Source organism: Megascapheus bottae, chromosome 18, assembly GCF_031878675.1.
Source record: "Megascapheus bottae isolate mThoBot1 chromosome 18, mThoBot2.hap1, whole genome shotgun sequence".
Classification (NCBI taxonomy): Eukaryota; Metazoa; Chordata; class Mammalia; order Rodentia; family Geomyidae; genus Megascapheus; species Megascapheus bottae.
Window position 1 is genome coordinate 40904312 of NC_143526.1, and position 17813 is coordinate 40922124.

Here is a 17813-nt window from a genome sequence, read left to right on the forward strand (position 1 = left end):
AGCCCCCACTGCCCTCTGCTGGACCCTAGCACAGACAACAAAGCCCACTGGCCTCAGTTTCCCTTTTTCCAACACAGGAGGATGGAAGGCCAGCCAGGCCCCGCCCTGCCAGGCCCAGCTGCAGCGCAGCCTGCTGGCTGACACACGTGGTGCAGGAGCTCTGCTCACCTTGTCCAGGTCGTAATAGAAAGCCTGCAGGGGAGCAAAGGGGAGGAGAAGTGTCAGAGCCCCGATGCCTCCAGTCCCAAGGGGCTTCGTCCCAGGGGCACCTGAACCCAGAGGATGAGAAGCCGGCATCCAGGACCAGGCTGGCAGCTCACGACTGGAATCCCAGCTACTCAGGAGGCTGAGATCTGATGAGGATCGTGGTTAGAAGCCAGCCTGGGCAGGAAAGTCCATGAGACTTTCCAGCAAAAAGCTGAAAGTGGAACTGTGACTTAGGTGGTAAAGTGCTAGCCGTGATCAGCAAAGCTCAGGGACAGCGAGGATCCAGGTCCTGGATGTAAGGCCCGGGACTGGCACATTAGGTGACAACCACAGTAATAATAATTCATTCATGATTTAGAACACAGAAGGGAAGGCCACGCATGTCCATGTGGCAAGACTGGCACAAAGCCCGTTCACCCTTTCCTGTGAGCCTCTACTTCCAAGACCCAAACACACCGGTGCCGGCTAGGGTGGGGTGACCTCGTTCCAGGGCCTCACCAGCCTGGAGTTCCTCTGGGTGTCCGCATGGCGGCCGCACAGCGTGTCCAGCTCGGCCTGCTGCACGCACAGGTGTTCCCTGAGGACAGCGAGGAAGCAGAGGCTGGAAGTCTGGAGTCCCCGTGTGACAGTCTGCACGCTCCCAGCCCTCCGCCCCGAGCTCCTCACTCACCTGAGACCTCTCTTCAGAGCCTCGAACATCCGCTTCACCTGCTGGGGTCGGGGGTCCAGGCCGGCCGCTCCCCTGCGCAGCGTGCCGTACCCCTTGGAGGGTTTCATGAGCATTCGTGATCTCACGGAGCTCCTGTTGATGGTTTTCCTGTGACAGGGGACGGGGTGACCCGAAGTCATCACAGGGCCTGGTCAAAGCTCTCCCTGGGCCAGACGTGCCAGGAACAGTGGCCAGCGCTTCAGGGAGTGGGGGGCCTGGCTGAATCCCACCTCAGCAACTCTCTGCTGTGTGGTCCTGAGAAGGCTGAGCCTCCTGTCTATCCATGCAAGACCTAGCGTTGATGACTAAGAGAACAATGAGTACCTGGGATGAAAAAGGGGCTTACAGGAAAACAAAAAAACAAAAAAACAAGCAAGTAGCCCAAGGGCCGCAGCTCTCTGTGCAGGTAAAGCTGCATGAGAGGCCAAGTCATAGCCCTGTGGGTTATGCAGCAGATGGGTACCACCCAGCATCCACCCCCTTCTTCTGTTAGGGGTGCCCAGAGCCCCAGCTCTGCTTGATACTCATGGGGAAGTGAGCGGATGACCTCCATGTTCTCATGTATACACACATTACAGATGTGTACACACACAGGCACACAAACACATGCACACACAGAGTCATGTGTCATTCCCCAGGCAAGGGCTACAAGAATTTCATTTTCCTGGCCCAAGAGAAAATGGCACAAGAGTTTGGTTCCCAAGAGAGAAAGGGGTCCTTTCTATTGCCATTGCTGGGGGGGGGGGGGACGGGACATACAGGATGCAACCGCCACACAGGAAGAATGGAGCCAGGCAGAGACGTAGATCAGGTCACAAGAGCAGGCCTGGGGCTTGGAGCATGCAGCTGCTGGGGTGTGCTGACAGTTTCTGGGACTCACCTTGGGGACCCTTGTCTGCACACACCCCTGTCTCCTGCTAGAGCAGGAGATCGCCCAAGCCCAGGAGCTTGCAATACTTGGAGGCCCTGTCTCATCTCCCAGCAGGGACCACCAGCAATTCCCAGAGGCCACCAGTGATCACTGGTGGACACTAGAGATCAACAGAGACCACCAGAGATCACCAGAGATTACCAGAGACCATCAGTGACCACCAGAGACCACCAGAGATCACCAGAGACCACCAGAGATCAACAGAGATCACCAGAGATCACCAGAGACCATCAGTGACCACCAGAGACCACCAGAGATCACCAGAGATCAACAGAGACCACCAGAGATCACCAGTGACCACCAGAGATGACCAGAGACCACCAGAGATCACCAGTGTCCACCAGAGACCATCAGTGACCACCAGAGATCACCAGAGACCATCAGTGACCACCAGAGACCACCAGTGACCACCAGAGACCACCAGAGACCACCAGAGACCATCAGTGACCACCAGAGACCACCAGAGATCACCAGGGACCATCAGTGACCACCAGAGATCACCAGAGACCATCAGTGACCACCAGAGGCCACCAGAGATCACCAGAGATCATCAGTGACCACCAGAGACCATCAGTGACCACCAGAGATCACCAGAGACCATTAGTGACCACCAGAGACCACCAGAGACCATCAGTGACCACCAGAGATCACCAGAGACCATCCGTGACCACCAGAGGCCACCAGAGATCACCAGAGACCAGCAGAGATCACCAGTGTCCACCAGAGACCATCAGTAACCACCAAAGATCACCAGAGACCATCAGTGACCACCAGAGACCATCAGTGACCACCAGAGACCACCAGTGACCACCAGAGGCCACCAGAGACCATCAGTGACCACCAGAGATCACCAGAGACCACCAGAGATCACCAGTGTCCACCAGAGACCATCAGTGACCACCAGAGATCACCAGAGACCACCAGTGACCACCAGAGACCACCAGAGACCATCAGTGACCACCAGAGACCATCAGTGACCACCAGAGACCACCAGAGACCATCAGTGACCACCAGAGACCACCAGAGACCACCAGAGAACACCAGAGACCACCAGAGATCACCAGAGACCACCAGAGAACACCAGAGACCACCAGTGACTGGCTGGCTCAGTGACAGGAGCCCTTACAAGACAGTCCCTCCTGGCCCGGCTCCTCCAGAGGCAGGAGGCAGGAGTCGGCCTCCTCTCACAGCACCTGTGGCAGCCCCCCCCCCCCCATTGCCAGCACTGGGTCTCGCCAGCACAGGGGAGGGAAGGTCAGGTCTGGAGAGCCGGGACCTGGACCAGCAGGACAGAGTTCCAGAAGCCTGGGCACAGGGCCATGGGCCCGCCCGGAGCCCCAGGCAGCTGCTCGCAGCCAGGCTGTGTTTCCAGCTGGGCCAGATGCTGCGCATTCCACAGAGACACGAGACAATGTTTACTGCTGCCCTTGACTGCCCTGTCCCTGCCCGTCCTCACTCGGCTACCACGGACCCTGGGGTCTCCACATACTGGGGCCCCCTGTGGGCGGTTCTGGGACCCAGGCCCCGGACTCCTCAAGTCCATAACTGTAAAAGGACCAAGCATCAGCACCACAGCGCCTGTCACTTAGTCATTCATGGACAGACGTGACAGCGCCTACTGCACACACGCCAGGGGGCGGGGGGACCCCCTTCCAGGGGGAGCCCAGGGAAGGACCACAGCACAGGCCGCAGAAGCAGACCTGGGATCTGTGCCCGACCATCCTGCTGGCAGGCTATGTGCCCTTGAGGAAGTTCCTGGGCCTCTCTGAGCCTGAAATCCCCACCTGTAAACCACCAGCATAGGGCTGGCAGGCTGATGTGGAGCAAGTCCCCGTCCATGGAGGGGACATGTAAAGCTCATTTACCCTCCCCTGCCACTGATTCTCACACAGACCGTCCACCCCAGAGGCCAGCGTCCCCCCACCATGGCCACCACCCACCTCCTGGACCGGGCCCAGCACCACGATGCCATCTCCAGTGCAGACCAGCTGTGCCCTGGACCCAGACAGCTTTCCCACAGGGGACGGTGCGGTGGCTTCTGGGTCACGGTGGTGGTGGTGGTGGTGGTGGCCAAGCGAGCAGTGGGCCTCCCCTCCGCCGATGCCGGCTCTCACCAGGGCCCCGGGAGCCGTGTGGGTGGCCCGAGGGGCGGGGTGGGACAGCCTCCGTGCATGTGTCAGTGAGTAGTACCAGGCTCAGGCCGGGGCCGGCACGGGCCTGCGTGGGTGTTGTCCCTGAGCTTTTTGCTCAAGGCCGGCGCTCTGCCACTCGAGCCACAGCTCCACTTCTAGCTTTTTTTTTTCTTTTTTCCAGTCCTGGGCTTGAACTCAGGGCCTGAGCACTGTCCTTGGACTTTCTCAAGGCTAGAGCTCTACCACTTGAGCCACAGCACCACTTCCGGCTTTTTTCTATGTATGTGGTACTGAGGAATTGAACCTGGGTCTTTGTGCATGCTAGGCAAGCACTCTACCACTAGGCCAAACTCCCGGCCCCCACTCCCCACTTTTTCTGAGTAGTTAATTGGAGATAAGAGTCTCACAGACTTTAGTGTCCAGGCTGGCTTTGAACTGTGATCCTCAGATCTCAGCCTCCTGAGTAGCAGGGATTTCAGACATGAGCCACCCGTGCCCAGCTCTGCTCTGGTTTAAATGATCATTTTTCAGGTCTCTAGGAAATGATAGGTGTGTCATGGTGCACACACACACACACACGCGCACACGTGCACACGCATGCACGCCCGCACACTCCCTGAGCCAGTCCTGAGGTCACCGGCAGCACAGGGCACCCGAACCCTGGCCCCGTGGCCCCGTTCCCGCCCCAGGGCCCACGGCACTCACGAGCTCCTCCGGCTCTGGGAGCCGCTGAAGCCGGCAAAGGAGGAACTTCGGCTCACGGTGCCCACGGCCACCACCGTCCCCGAGTCCCCGGGGGATAGGAAGCGCAGCCTCACCGACATGGCTGCCACCTGCAAGCAAAAGGGACGGTCAGCCGGGGCGCTGCCTGTGTGTGCCCAACCCCGCCACGTGGTCCAGCCTCACCTCACGCCTGTCCACTCGCCCCCAGGCCACCTCACACCGCCCCAGAGCAGCAGAGGCGGCTGGTGAGGCTGGGACCTGTGCAGGTGACCACAGCCCTCTGAGGCAGGGCTGCCTCCCCTCCACCCCACTCAGCAAAGGCCCCCTGGGTCCACGCTGTGTGGGCATGACAGTCCCGCAACCAGCATGCCATGGCTGGGGATTAAGGCCTTCAGAGAAGGGCACCACTGTACACACGGAGCTGGGTACCAAGCATCAAGGAGGGGCGGGGAGTGGAGGATCTCGGGAGAAGCAGGTACAAAGGCCCAGGGGCACCGCAGGCAGAACCTGTCAATGGGGACAGCTGTGGCACCAAGCAGGGTCAGAGATGTCACAGTCCCCGAGGGCCTGGGTGGCACTGGTCTTGCCACTGGGCCAGCGTCACCCGGAGTAACAGGTGGCAAGTGGGTAAAGGTCACTGGATGACAAACCCAGCTCACAGGCTGGTGGCATCGGGGCCCCTCTCTGACCCAAACCCTGGCCATTTTTTGGCCACTATCTCCCTTGGGAACACAGCCCTCCTAGCTGGTAACCCCAGCCTGGCAGTCGGAAAGTCCTCCTTCCTATCAAACCTAAATCTCTGCAGCTAGTCTCACACTTCACTATTTGGCCAGGTGCAGTGGAATCCATGGATTCCAGGAACACCCTGGGCCAGACCAGAACCACAGAGAGCAGCAGCACCAGACCACAGCCACAGCCGCAGCCTGGACCCAGCAGTGGGCATTTACCAGCCAGCTTTATCCTGCCTCCGTGTCTTTACTTGAATCTGGGGTTTGGCCAGGAGTGACCACAGCTGCCCGGTGCCCGGGCCCAGAGTCCCCCCCTCAGCAATCCGCCTCACAGCTCTCACCCATGCAGCATCCCCCACCCCACAGCCCACAGGCCCTGTGCTGACCTGGAGAAGACCGAGCAGAAGGCGTGCGGCCCTGAGCTGAGTCCAGGCTGGGCCCCTGGCGGGCTGAGGGTCTCTGAGGTCTCAACCACAATGGCAACTCAGAAAGGCCTCCCCTGGGGGCCGTCAGAGACTCAGGACACAGGGCTAGGGCCTCGGGGTGCCAGGGCGGGGGGAGCCGGCCGGGAAGTGGGACCAGGACTTGGGCCTGAGGTGAGCGGGAGGCCGGGCGCCCCATGGAGCCCTGACATGGGAAGGTGGGGGCTGAGCCCCTCCAGCGGCCCCCAGGGGGAGGCGATCGGGTTTACCCGTGCTGGAGGTTAAGGAGCCAGCCCTGCAGGGGGCTTCACCTAATCACCCCACTCCACTCCACACAGCCCGGGCAGGAGCAACGGAAACCTCAGTCCACAGACAGGGAAATGGAGGCGTAGGGAGGCAGCTGGGTCAGCCAGGGCCCCCAGAAATGCCAGTGTGGGCACGGCACCCTTGCCAGGCATCACCTGGTGTCACCTGGTGTTCCCTTGTGTCCTGCTAGCTGCCCCAGGGACCCAGCCCCAGCCGCTGGCTTCTCCTGCTCAGCAGTCAGCCTTAGGTCTTCAGGACCCAGTAAGCGTGGTGGGGAAGGGAGCTGGAGGGGGGAGGGGGCGAGGAGGGGGGATGAGGGGGGGATGGAGGGAGTGGCTGGCCAGCAGCTGGGCAACAGCTAAGACAGGACAGCCACTGACTCTTCAGGGTTCCCAGGCAGTTCTGCCTTGGACATCAGCAGAGCCCCCTCGGCCAGGACCTCGAGGCACAGGGAGCCAAGGCTGTGAGACCCCAGGGTGGGCGGGGGATTTCTGCCAGGCCGGGAGGAAGCCTCTCCCCTTGGTTTTGGGGATGGGCCTAGGGTGGCATGCAAATGAGGGGGCGGGGACTCGACTTGAGGGGGGGAAGGGGTTCCCCGCGTCACCCCACCCCAGCCAGCCTGTGCCTGCACCTGCTGTCAACACCACACGACACTCCTATTTCCCAGCTAAAGGAGGGGAGGCCAGGCGTGCAGCGCTCACACCTGTCTTCCTAGCCACTCAGGAGGCTGCCATCTGAGGATCGCAGTTCAAAGCCAGCTCAAGCAGGAAAGTCCCAGAGACTCTTATCTCAACCACTCAGAGAAGCTGGAAGCAGCGCTGGGGCTCAAGTGGTAGCGTGCTGGCTTTGAATTCAGAGAGGCCAGGGACGGGTGGGGGTGGGGGGAGGAGGGGCGAGGTGGAGACAGGAAGAGCGGGAGAGAAGGCTCTAAGCCGGCACCACAGCTCACACCTGTCCATCCCAGCAGCTTGGAATATAGATCTGAGGATCGCAGCCTGAAACTAACCCAGGCAGGAAGGTCTGTGGGACTCTAGCTCCAATTAGCCACCAAAAAGCCAAAACGGAGCTGTGACTCAAGTGGTAGAGCAGTGGCCTTGAGCACAAAAGCTCAAGGACAGTGCCCAGGCACTGAGTTCAAGCCCCAGAACTGGTGCACGCGTGTGCACACACAGACGACACAGACACGGACCACACACACACACACACACACACACACACACACACGCAGAAGCTGAGGCAGTGACCTGTGGGTTTCTTGTAAGGACAGGAACGTGACAGGCAGCCCCCCAGAAGAGGTACCCTGCTGGACACCAGAGCATCCCAGGCCCTGGGGGCAAAGTTCACAAACCTTTGGTGACAGCAGGACGACCCCTGGGCTCCCGAGTCCCCAGCTGCTGCCTGGCTCTGGCCTTGGCCTCCACACTGCCCCCGGGCTCCTGCCCGCGGCTGCTGGACACTGTGGGTCACACAGGACCTCGGCCCCCGTGCAGCCCAAGGAGGCAGAGCCCACCCTGCAATCTGGGCCACTCAGTGCCGCCGGCGCCCTGCGCCGCCCACGGGGGACCTGCAATTTCACCTCATTTAGAGGGAGGCAGCTAAATTTAGTGCCGTGAGCCCCTCACTTAGCCACGCCAGGCCAGCCACCACGTCCCGAGCTCACCGGAGCTGCCAAAATAACTGCTCTGCTTCAGGAAGACAGGAAACAGTAAAATAGCCCAGGCCAGCATCCGAGTGTTTGGCAGAAGGTTCTAGAACAAGCCTGTCTGTACCTGAGGGGGCTGAAATGAAGAAGCTTCATTTTGCCAGCAGCAGAATGGGGCTCCTGTGCTCAGGTGGCCTGCAGGGACCCCAGGAGACGGGCAGAGCCGGAGAATCGCTGCTTCTCCTACTGAAGTGCTCCCCTCCCCCCATCCCTGCCACCCTCCCCTCTGTGCTCCCCCCTGCTGGGGTCACCTCTGGGCCCCTGCAGCCATGTGGCATCACGCTGAAGCACCCACCCTGCCCACCATTCAGAGCCCTGTCCTCAGAGCTGGGGCCATCAGGGGCCAGCCCAGAAACTCCTCCAGAGCCGTCCACTGCCACCCTATCCATCCTTCTTCACTGTGGGAAGAGTGAGGGGGCGATGGGGTGTCTCTTGGACCGTGGGACTCTCCTCCCTCCTGCCACTCTCAGGCCCCGGGCAGAAGGCTGCCAGCCAGGTTGGCCTGTGTATGGGCCCTTGGGAGAGCGAGCCGGGCCCAGCGGGTGACTTGTCAGGCTCGGGGAAGGGGGAGGGGCCTGGCCTGCTGCAAGCTGAAGTGGACAGGAAAGGAAGGGCGGGGCGGTGCCCCCTGGAATACCAGCTACCCAGGACCACCCTGCCCAGGCAGAAGGGAGACCCTACCTGAAAAGGAACAGAAAACAAAAAGGGCTGGAGGCTCAGCTCAAGGGCCCTGAGTTCAAACCCCAGTACTGTGGGTTGAAGTCTACAAACACAGCCACCACCAGGGCATGCCACAGGGTCCATCCATGGGGTGGAGTGACACCCTGCCAGCCCTCAGCTACTGCCCGTGGCCTGCCAAGGGGAGCCGGCACGCCCTGCCCACTGCCTGACCAGATCAGTCCCACACAGTACCCCAGACCCAGGGCCTGCGGACCATACAAGGCATGGGAACAGTCCCCCAGGACATGGGTGTCACCAGGACATGCGTGCCGCCAACTCTAGCAGGTGCAGGCAGTCCCCAGAGCTCCTGGGGACCCTGCAGACACCTGGCTGCAGAGCGGGGGTGGGGACTGCACCGGAAGCCGTCTGGTCCCTGAGGTAAACAGTTTACTAGCAAATGAAGCTGGCCTGCCACGCGTTCTGCTTTCCTTTGGGGCCCTGGCCCTGGTCTGTGGGGGCAGCAGGGTCCCTTTGCTGCCCCGGTCCCAGGACTGACCACCACCTGGCAGGGAATATGCATCCTAAGGAGAACGCAGCTCCTCCCCAGCACACTGCTTGGAGAACCTTCTGGAACCCAAAGCTTTCAACCACAAAGTGCTCCAGCCCTGTCCACTGCTACCAAGCGACCCCTGCTGGCCACTTGCCGCATGCCAGCCCTGCTCTACCCACACCACAGGGTAGGTAGCCACCAGGGGACCCCTCTCCACCTGAGCCAGGACCAGATCCGGAATCAACAGTGAGGGCTGGCAGTGTGGCACTGGGACCTGCCCACCACAGATGCTTAAGCATCGAGTGCTCCGCTGGCTTTTTTTTTTTTTCCAGTCCTGGGCCTTGAACTCAGGGCCTGGGCTCTGTCCTTGGGCTTTCTCAAGGCTAGTGCTCTACCACTTGAGCCACCGCACCCCTTCTGGCTTTTTCTGTGTATGTGGTACCCGGGCCGCGCTGGCTAGAGGCAGGCGTCTCCCCGCCAAGCACAGTAATGAGGTCGTGGCCAACAACCGAGGCAGGGGCTGTTGTGGGCGCCAAGAACATGGGACACAGAGTGGAACATCTGGGCCTCAGCCCCGGCCAGCTGAGAGCCGCCTGCCTGCCAAGCAGAGCCAAGCCCTGTTCCCACCATGGGTGAAATGGGGATGGAGAGCCAAAGGCCTCCTGCCACATGGCCTCCGCACCCCAGTCTCCTTGAGAAAGCTCAAGGCCAGTGCTCAGGCCTTGAGTTCAAGCCTCGGGACTGGCAAAAAAAAAAAAAGTCAGGAAATTGTATTGGAAAAAGAACCCCCTAAAGTGTTGGGGGATCCAGAGAGTCTGGGGAAAGCTGCCCTCAGGAACAAGCTTATTCTTGTACTGCTCTGGGCCCTGGGCCCCCGGCCGAGTGTAGAAAGCGCCATACACGCAGACACGCTGCCGTCCCCAAGAAACTAAGTGCATCAAGATGTGCGGCCGACGCCAGCCGCGCCGAGTGGGTCTGGAATGAATTGGGGTTTGAAGGCTCTTCTCACAGGAAAAATATTTATTTCACTGCGCTCCGCTCTTAGGAAAGCGGCGCCCATGAGCGTCTGCATCAATCCAGCAGAGTTTTGGCTACTGCTGGCTTTGTCTCTCCTATCTGTGTGTGTGTGTGTGTGTGTGTGTGTGTGTGTGTGTGTGTGTGTGTGTGTGTGTCTCCACAGCACACATCCCCATTATGGAGCAATCAGCTGAAAGACACAGACATGCTGCTTGCCTGCAGCTAAGAAAATGGCCCAGGACCATTTCCGTGGCAAAACCACAAGACAGCATGTTTATCCTCAGGGATGCAATTGCTGCTTGCCCGGTCTTTCTTACCTAATGCATTGCTTCTTTGCCTTTCTCTTTTGCTGTCTAGCTTGAGGAGGGAAATACAGACAAAATAAGAACATGGAGTAATCATCAGGGCCAGGCATCCAGGCGCCTGAAATCCCAGCACTCCAGAGTTCCAGGAAGGGGATCACAAATCAGCTTGGGCTACTTGTTCACAAGAAAAAAAGAAATCTTGCCAAGTACAGTGGAACAGGCCTAGAATCACCTGTGCTCGGGAGGCAGAGATTGAGAGGATGGAAGTTTGAGGCTGGCAGCCAAAAACACTATTGAGACCTCATCTCGATCAGTAAGCTGCACATGCTCGAGTGCCGGTGACCCCAGCCACGCAGGAACTGTTAATAAATACCAATGGGGGCCGGGAGTTTGGCCTAGTGGTTAAAGTGCTTGCCTAGCATGCATGAAGACCCGGGTTCGATTCCTTGGTACCACATACATAGAAAAAAAGCTGGAAGTGGTGCTGAGGCTCAAGTGGTAGAGCTCTAGCCTTGAGAAAACCCAAGGACAGCGCTCAGGCCCTGAGCTCAAGCCCAGGACTGGCAAAAATAAATAAATAAATAAATAAATACCAATGGTTGGGGCTGGGAGTTTGGCCTAGAGGTAGAGTGCTTGCCTAGCATGCACGAAGACCCAGGTTCAATTTCCTTGGTATCACCTACATAGAAAAAGTCAAAAGTGGTGCTGAGGCTCAAGTGGTAAAGCTCTTGCCTTGAGAAAGCCCCACGACAGTGTTCAGGCCAATGGATGAGGCTGGCCCCAGCCAAAAACATGAGACCTTTTCAGAAAAAAAAAATCAAGCAAGAAGGGCTATGGACATGGCTCAAGTGGTAGAGCACCTGCCTACTGAATGTAAGGTCCTGAGTTCAAATCCTAGTGCAGTCCCCACCCGAATCTTAATTGTGAGGACCTCCCATAAGGTGGGTGCTTCTACTGCAGCTCCCTCCACTCCTTGGAAAGAAGGAACCTGTGCTCAGAGAGGCCAAACTCGCCAGGGAGTCACACAGCTCTCGGGCAGAGACCAATGCCCACGACAGGCTTTAAACTTCTGTGGCCCGAATTCAAGGTGGCAGGAGAGTGAGCCAGTGTTGGTGCCAAGTGGAACCCTCACCCTGCAACGCAGAGGTCAGGTCTAAATTTATTCTCTGACCTTCTTGTGGGTTCTAAATTTGGCCAAACAAGTTCTTCCAGCCCAGTGACAGCTAGGTGAGCACATTGTTTACCAGAGGAGCTTCCGGGTGTGAGCAGAGCCGCGTGCTCAGAGGAGCAGGCCAGGTCTGAGCTCCCCACCTGGGGTGGACCTATGGCTGTCCACTGCTTTCTCAGCCACAGTGATTACAGCCCCTTCCTGCACCCCAAATCTAAAACGAGTGACCCAGACAACACCCTTGGAATGATGGAGGCAGGGAGATCATCCAGAGCCAAACTTAAGCTCGTCCTAAAGTTAGGCACAGAAGAAGCTTCTCTGGGTGGTCTGCAGGCCCCAGGGGGAATTACAGGGGCTTTGAGGACTCGCCGCTGAGCCCTGCGTTCGGCCTGCCCTTGGGCCCTGGGACAGGTGACCTGTACACGTGGCCATCGGCGAATCAGCCAGAGGAGACCATTCACTCCCAGGCCCAGAACTCGATGAACTTCCCTCTGTCAGGACTGTGGGTGACAAGATCCAGGAGGGTCCCCTTGGCGTGTACGCTAGAACTGGAAGGCCCACCTGTCAGAGTCTGGGTGGCCATTCTAGGGGTGCGTGGATACGTGTAGAAGTGAAGTCCTTTATTGGGACCTAGAGTCCCAATAAAGTGATCAATTAGCTGGATCAACCTTTACCTGAAACCCACCCCAGTCTTAGTTTTGTGACATGAACCAAATCTTTCTTCTAACTTCACTGGGTTTTCTGGGTTTAAATTTTCTTTCTTTCTTCCTTTTTCTCCCCCCCAGTCCTGGGCTTGGGCTCAGGGCCTGAGCACTGTCCTTGGGTTTTCTCAAGGCTAGCTGTCTACCACATGAGCCACAGCACCACTTCTGGCCCTTTCTATGTAGGTGGTACAGAGAAATCAAACCTGGGTCCTTGTGCATGCTAGGCAAGCACTCTACCACTAAGCCAAACTCCCGGCCCAAATTTTCTTTTATTTTTTTGTGGGTCATGGGGCTTGAACTCAGCCTGGGCACTGTCCCTGAGCTCTTCAGCTCAAGGCTACCACCTACCTTTGAGCCAAGCCCCACTTCCTGTTTTCTAGAGTTTATTTGGAGATAAGAGTCTTTGTACCTGGGCTGGCTTTGAACCTTGATCCTCAGATCTCAGCCTCCTGAGTAGCTAGGATTACAGGTGTGCGTCACCATGCCCGGCTAAATTTTCTTTTAATAGCAAAAAAAAAGTTCAGCGTAACTCTACATCATCCCTTTCTAACCTGAACTTTGGGAACCCAGAGGACCCAAGGAGGCAGCTCCTGGGGACAGCTAAGGCCAAAGCATTGTCCCTGCACATCCTGAGAGACAATCTCCTTCTTTCTAGAAAGCAGAGAGGAGATTGGGCCTGGGCCTTGGAATACGCCGTCCAGGCAGCCAACAGATGGCATTTCTGAACATCCTGGACAAAGGGTGAGGGGGTGAGGCCCTTGGGCAAGCCAGGAGCCTGGGAGAGACGTGAGGAGGCTGGGTGGGGCCAGGGACAGGGCTTCTGTCTCCCTGCGGCTCTGGAAGCATACCTGTGGTTAGACAACAGGATGAACCTCCTTCAACAGGCAAGCGGGGGAAACTGAGTCTCAATGGGGTGAAAGGCCTCAGGAAGTGGAGGTGTTGGACTTGGGGTCCAATGTGACCCCCCCCACCCCACATCCCTCACACTGCGTGGGGCTCTGCTGGCCTGGCTCTGGGGGGCTCTCTGCCTTTGCCCCTCTCTCCAGACGGTCCTGCCATTACGGTGCTCGCACTTGCTGCTCTGAATGGAGGCTCCGGAAGTGACTGCACTCTGCCTCCTCCAGACCCGTGGAGGCGGCTGTGTCCTGGGGCCCCAAGCAGCTGCTGTGGTCATCCGAGGAGGCCAGAGGCCCCCAAAGAGGAAATAGGAGGAAGACAGAGTGTGTTTGTATCTTCCTGGGGCCTGGGGGTGCGGCTCACCACACATGAAGCCCCAAGTATGAGTCCAGGACCCAGAAAAGAAAAGAAAAGATAAGACGGGCGCGGTGGCTCAGTCTTGTCATCCTGGCTACTCGGGAGGCTGAGGTCTGAGGATCCACATTCAAAGGCATGAAGTCCATGAGATTTTCATCTCCAATAAACCACCAGAAAACCGGAAATGGTGCTGTGGCTCAAGGTGGAGGAGCGTTGAGCCGTGAGCACACGGCCAGGTTGTGAGTTCAAGCCGGAGAACAGCACAAAAAGCAAAAGCATGTAGACAGCTGCTGTCACGAAGCACCCTGAGCACGCCGAGGGGGCCCACTGGGCGTGGCCCCGAGGCCTCCGCCTCCCATCACGCATGTCAGGGGCAGCACAGGGTATTCGGGCCATTTGTCTACAGTCAATCCTCAGGGTCCAATCCACAACCTCACCCGGTCCCTCTTGTCGTCTGCCCACTGCTCTGAGCTTCCCACTAAGGCTGTTACTGGAGTGGGGAGGACAGAGGGACAGACAGATAGGAGGAGGCGAGCACAGAGTCTAGATTTCACACCCACACACACCCACACACCCTGCTGGGGTCACAGGAAGCGGCTGCTCATCGAAGTCTTCACCCTTCCCCGTCAGAAGCACGCAAGGGCTCTGGCCCCAGAGGCCGCCATCTGCTTCCCCACAGCCGCTTCCGGCTGGGGCTAGGGCTGGGGTGGAGAGAGGCAGGGACAGCAAGCCTGGCTCCTGCTTGTCATGTGATGTGGTGACAGCGTCTGCTCCACGCCTCACAGAATTCAGCCACAGCAAGCCACAAACGAACCACCCCTCTGCCCTCCCTGTAGTGCCCAGTGGACAACACCTCAGGACAAGTGTTCCCCATCTCACACACACGCGCGCGCGCACACACACGCACACACACACACACACACACCCCGTCGTTGTGCACTCATGGCGTGGTCCCCGGCAGGAGAACTGCAGTTCACACCAACACAATGCCAGTCACAGAGCAGGGTCAGAGCACATCCCTGTAATCCCAGCAGCTCGGGACCCAGGCAGAAGAGCTGTGACCGAGGCCAGCCGAGGCTTCAGAAACAGACCTTGTCTCAAAAAGGAAAAAGAAAAACAAACGCCAGCCACCACTTGTTGAAGATTTTGCTAAACGTACTAACAGTACCCAGGTCTCCTGTTTTTCTTTTGTTTTGTTCTGCTGGCGCCCACCCTTGAAGTCAGATCCTCATGCATACTGGCAGCTTTCTCCCAGCCCAGGTTGTTGCTGCTTATTTTAGGGCCATTTTTTTAAAAAACTCAGCCCTGGGGCTTGAACTCAGGGCCTGAGCACTGTCCTTGGGCTTTCTCAAGGCTAGAGCTCTACCACTTGACCAGCAGCACACTTCCAGGTTTTTCTATGTTTATGGTACCAGGGAATTGAACCCAGGGCTTCCTACACGCTAGGTGAGCAATGAACTATTAGGCCAAACCCCCAGCCCTGCTGCTTATTTTAGAGCTGACATATCTGATCGACTTTACCATCCCAGCTGGCCTCAAACCTCAGTCCTCAGATCTCAGCCTCCATGAATGGAGGAGCCAGGAGATCAGACCCAATTTAGCCTCCCTGATGCCCCTTAGGGTCGAGGCCACCTTGTGCTTTGTGCTCAAGAAAGACTCTAGGCACACAGGTTCTAAGCTGGGAGCAGATGCAGCCAAAGGCACTGTGCCCAGGCACAAGCGCAGAGGCGCTGTGTGCAGCCTTTTCTGTCTCCAGACCTCGGGAGACCGGCCAGGAAGTCCCGCCCACCCTTCTGACCTGCACGTGGCACACAGCTCAGCCAGCTCACCCGGAGACTCAAGAGAAATCTGTCTCTGGGTTCTCCCTGCCCCGCAGGCCCATCCCTTCGTGTGCCAGGCTTTGGCGGGCCGGGCACCCTCCCCTCCTCTTCCTGAGAGCCCTGGGAAGGACTGTTCAGCACCAAGGTGCCTGGGAGGGGGCAGGCCTGGCACACCTGAATGCTGGTACTCAAGGCCGCCCTGCCTGTGAGGACTGGAGCTGCTCACAGCCATCCACAGGGACTCAGGGCCAGCAAGTCAAGGGTCCCGGGGGGGAATGAATGAAAACCAACAGAAGCTGCTGTTCTTGAAGGGCTTAGCATGTGTCCAGCTAGCACACGGGGCTCATGGCATCTCTGCATTGCTGTTGTGGCCCAGGGACCACTCCTTTACACATAGGGAAACTGAGGCTCCAGCCACAGCCTTCCTGGAGACATGGCAAGGAAAGCCAGCCCCACTTGCTGAGGTGGTCGGAAGAACTCAGGGGTGGGGTGGGGTGTCCCTGCCTGGAACAGCTGTTCCTGTGCCTGGCAACAGAAATGGGAACCCTACCCCCAAGGGCAGCCTGGGTCACTCACGGCCTATGTGGGCAGTCACTGACGGTCACAGAGGTCAAGGGCCAACTGGACAGTCTCCTGAGTGGACAGACCTTCCTGGGCACTGCACGTGGCTGGGGCGAGGCTTTGTCCATGCTGACCAGCTCAGCGGATGTGGGCTCCCGCCCTCCCTCGGCTCCAAGGAGGAGCCGCCAGGGTTTGCCAGTCAGCACAGGCAGGGTCATTTCCAAGAAGGGACCCAGAGAGACAGGGAGGCTCAGCCAGGCGTGGTGGCTCGGGCCTCCACCCCGGCTCTTTGGGAGGCTGAGATCTGAGGGTCATGGCTGTTACTTGGCCCAGGCAGGAAAGTTCATCTCCTGTTAACGTCCAAAAGGCCAGAAGTGGAACTGTGGCTCAAGTGATAGAGTGCCAGGCATGACTGAGAATCTCAGGGACAGTGCTCAGGTCCTGGGTTCAAGCCCCAGGACCGGGGACACTGACAGACAGATGAACAGAGACTCTGTATAATACTAACAATAAGAGATCTTGAACTTGGGTTAAACATGACGACAGGATGGGGTCAGGGCACCACTGAGGCGGGGGGTGAGGGGGACTGTGCCATGCTGCACTGTTCCATGCTATTTCTCAGCACACTGAGGAACTGGGCCTGTTTTCCGGTTTCTGGGCACCCAGCCCCGTCAGTCCCTTCTAGGCCCAGACTAGAGCAGAGCAGAACCTGGGTGCCAGGAACTTTCTCCCTTCCTGCGCACTGGCACACCCCAAAGGGTGCCACAGCTGTGGAAACTTCCCTGGCGCTGGCTTGACTGTCCCGAAGCCCTGTCCCCTGCTCACCAGAAGGAAGAATCACACAGCAAGACTCAGTGGAGTGAACTGACAGGCCTAGAAGCCACATCCCGGGACATGGCCTAGAAGCCCACGGGCACAGGATCCGCAGGCGTAGCAGACACCTCTGCTCTGCACGGAGGCATTCGGCTGTCTGTCCAGTTCAAGTGGAGGCAGGAAACAGGGACAGAGGCTCAAGGCCTTGAGTGCAGAGACCTTTAGTGGGTCTGAGGCCTCTTGATGCATGTGTTTCAAATTGTATCCATGTTGCAAATGTATCAATGTAAAGGATGAGTAGCTGACATTGTACAAACAATATCTAGGTAGCTTGGCCAGATGATACAGAGCTGTAAACTCAGCACTCTGAAGCTAAGGAAAGAGGAGCTCAAGTTCCAGACCAGCCTAGGCTCCGCAGCAAGAGCTTGTCCTCAATAAGAGTGGTGTGCTCATAGCAAATGCCTACAATCCTAGCTGCTCAGGAGGCTGAGATCTAGAGGATCACGGTGTAGGGGCAATCCCAGGGAGAAAAGCCCTCAAGACTCCATCTCCAAAATAACCAACCAAAAGCTGAGCTAGAGATATGGTTCAAGTGGTTCAGTGCTAGTTCAAGGTATAACGATAATAATAATAATAATAATAATAATAACAATAGGGGCCAGGAGTTTGGTCTAGTGGTAGAATGCTTGCCTGGCATGCTTGATGACCTGGGTTCGATTCCTTGTTACCACATACACTGAAAAAAATCCAGAAGTGGTGCTGTGGTTCAAGTGGTAGAGCACTGGCCTTGAGGAAAGCCTGAGGACAGTGCTCAGGCCCTGAGTTCAAGCTCCAGGACTGGCAAATAATAATAATAATAATAATAATAATAATAATAATAATAATAATAATAAACTACTCTTCTGTTGGTCGGCTTCATACAACCACCTCCTTGCACAGAACATGTTGGTGGTTTTTGGCCCAGCACTTGCACATGCAGCCACCCCATGGCTCCAGGTGAAAGAATGTCAGCTGATGGCTCTTTAGGATACAGCAAAAGCACACTGGCTCTGCTTTAGTCCCAGCTAAGGGCAGCGTCCATTCACCACAGGCCGGAAAGCG

At 57.7% G+C, this 17813-nt stretch overlaps 1 protein-coding gene across 1 annotated transcript in view; it reads right to left on the minus strand.

The window, feature by feature from the left end:
* Ripor3 (RIPOR family member 3) overlaps positions 1 to 17813 on the minus strand; it is a 58275-nt gene that overhangs the window by 12743 nt on the left and 27719 nt on the right. The window contains exons 2-5 of the mRNA XM_090352519.1: positions 4685 to 4812; positions 878 to 1024; positions 706 to 784; positions 169 to 192 (exon numbers count right to left, since the gene is read on the minus strand). Coding sequence (XP_090208645.1) covers positions 169 to 192; positions 706 to 784; positions 878 to 1024; positions 4685 to 4803 — 369 coding nt within the window. The 5' untranslated portion in view covers positions 4804 to 4812. The remainder of the gene's footprint in view (positions 1 to 168; positions 193 to 705; positions 785 to 877; positions 1025 to 4684; positions 4813 to 17813) is intronic.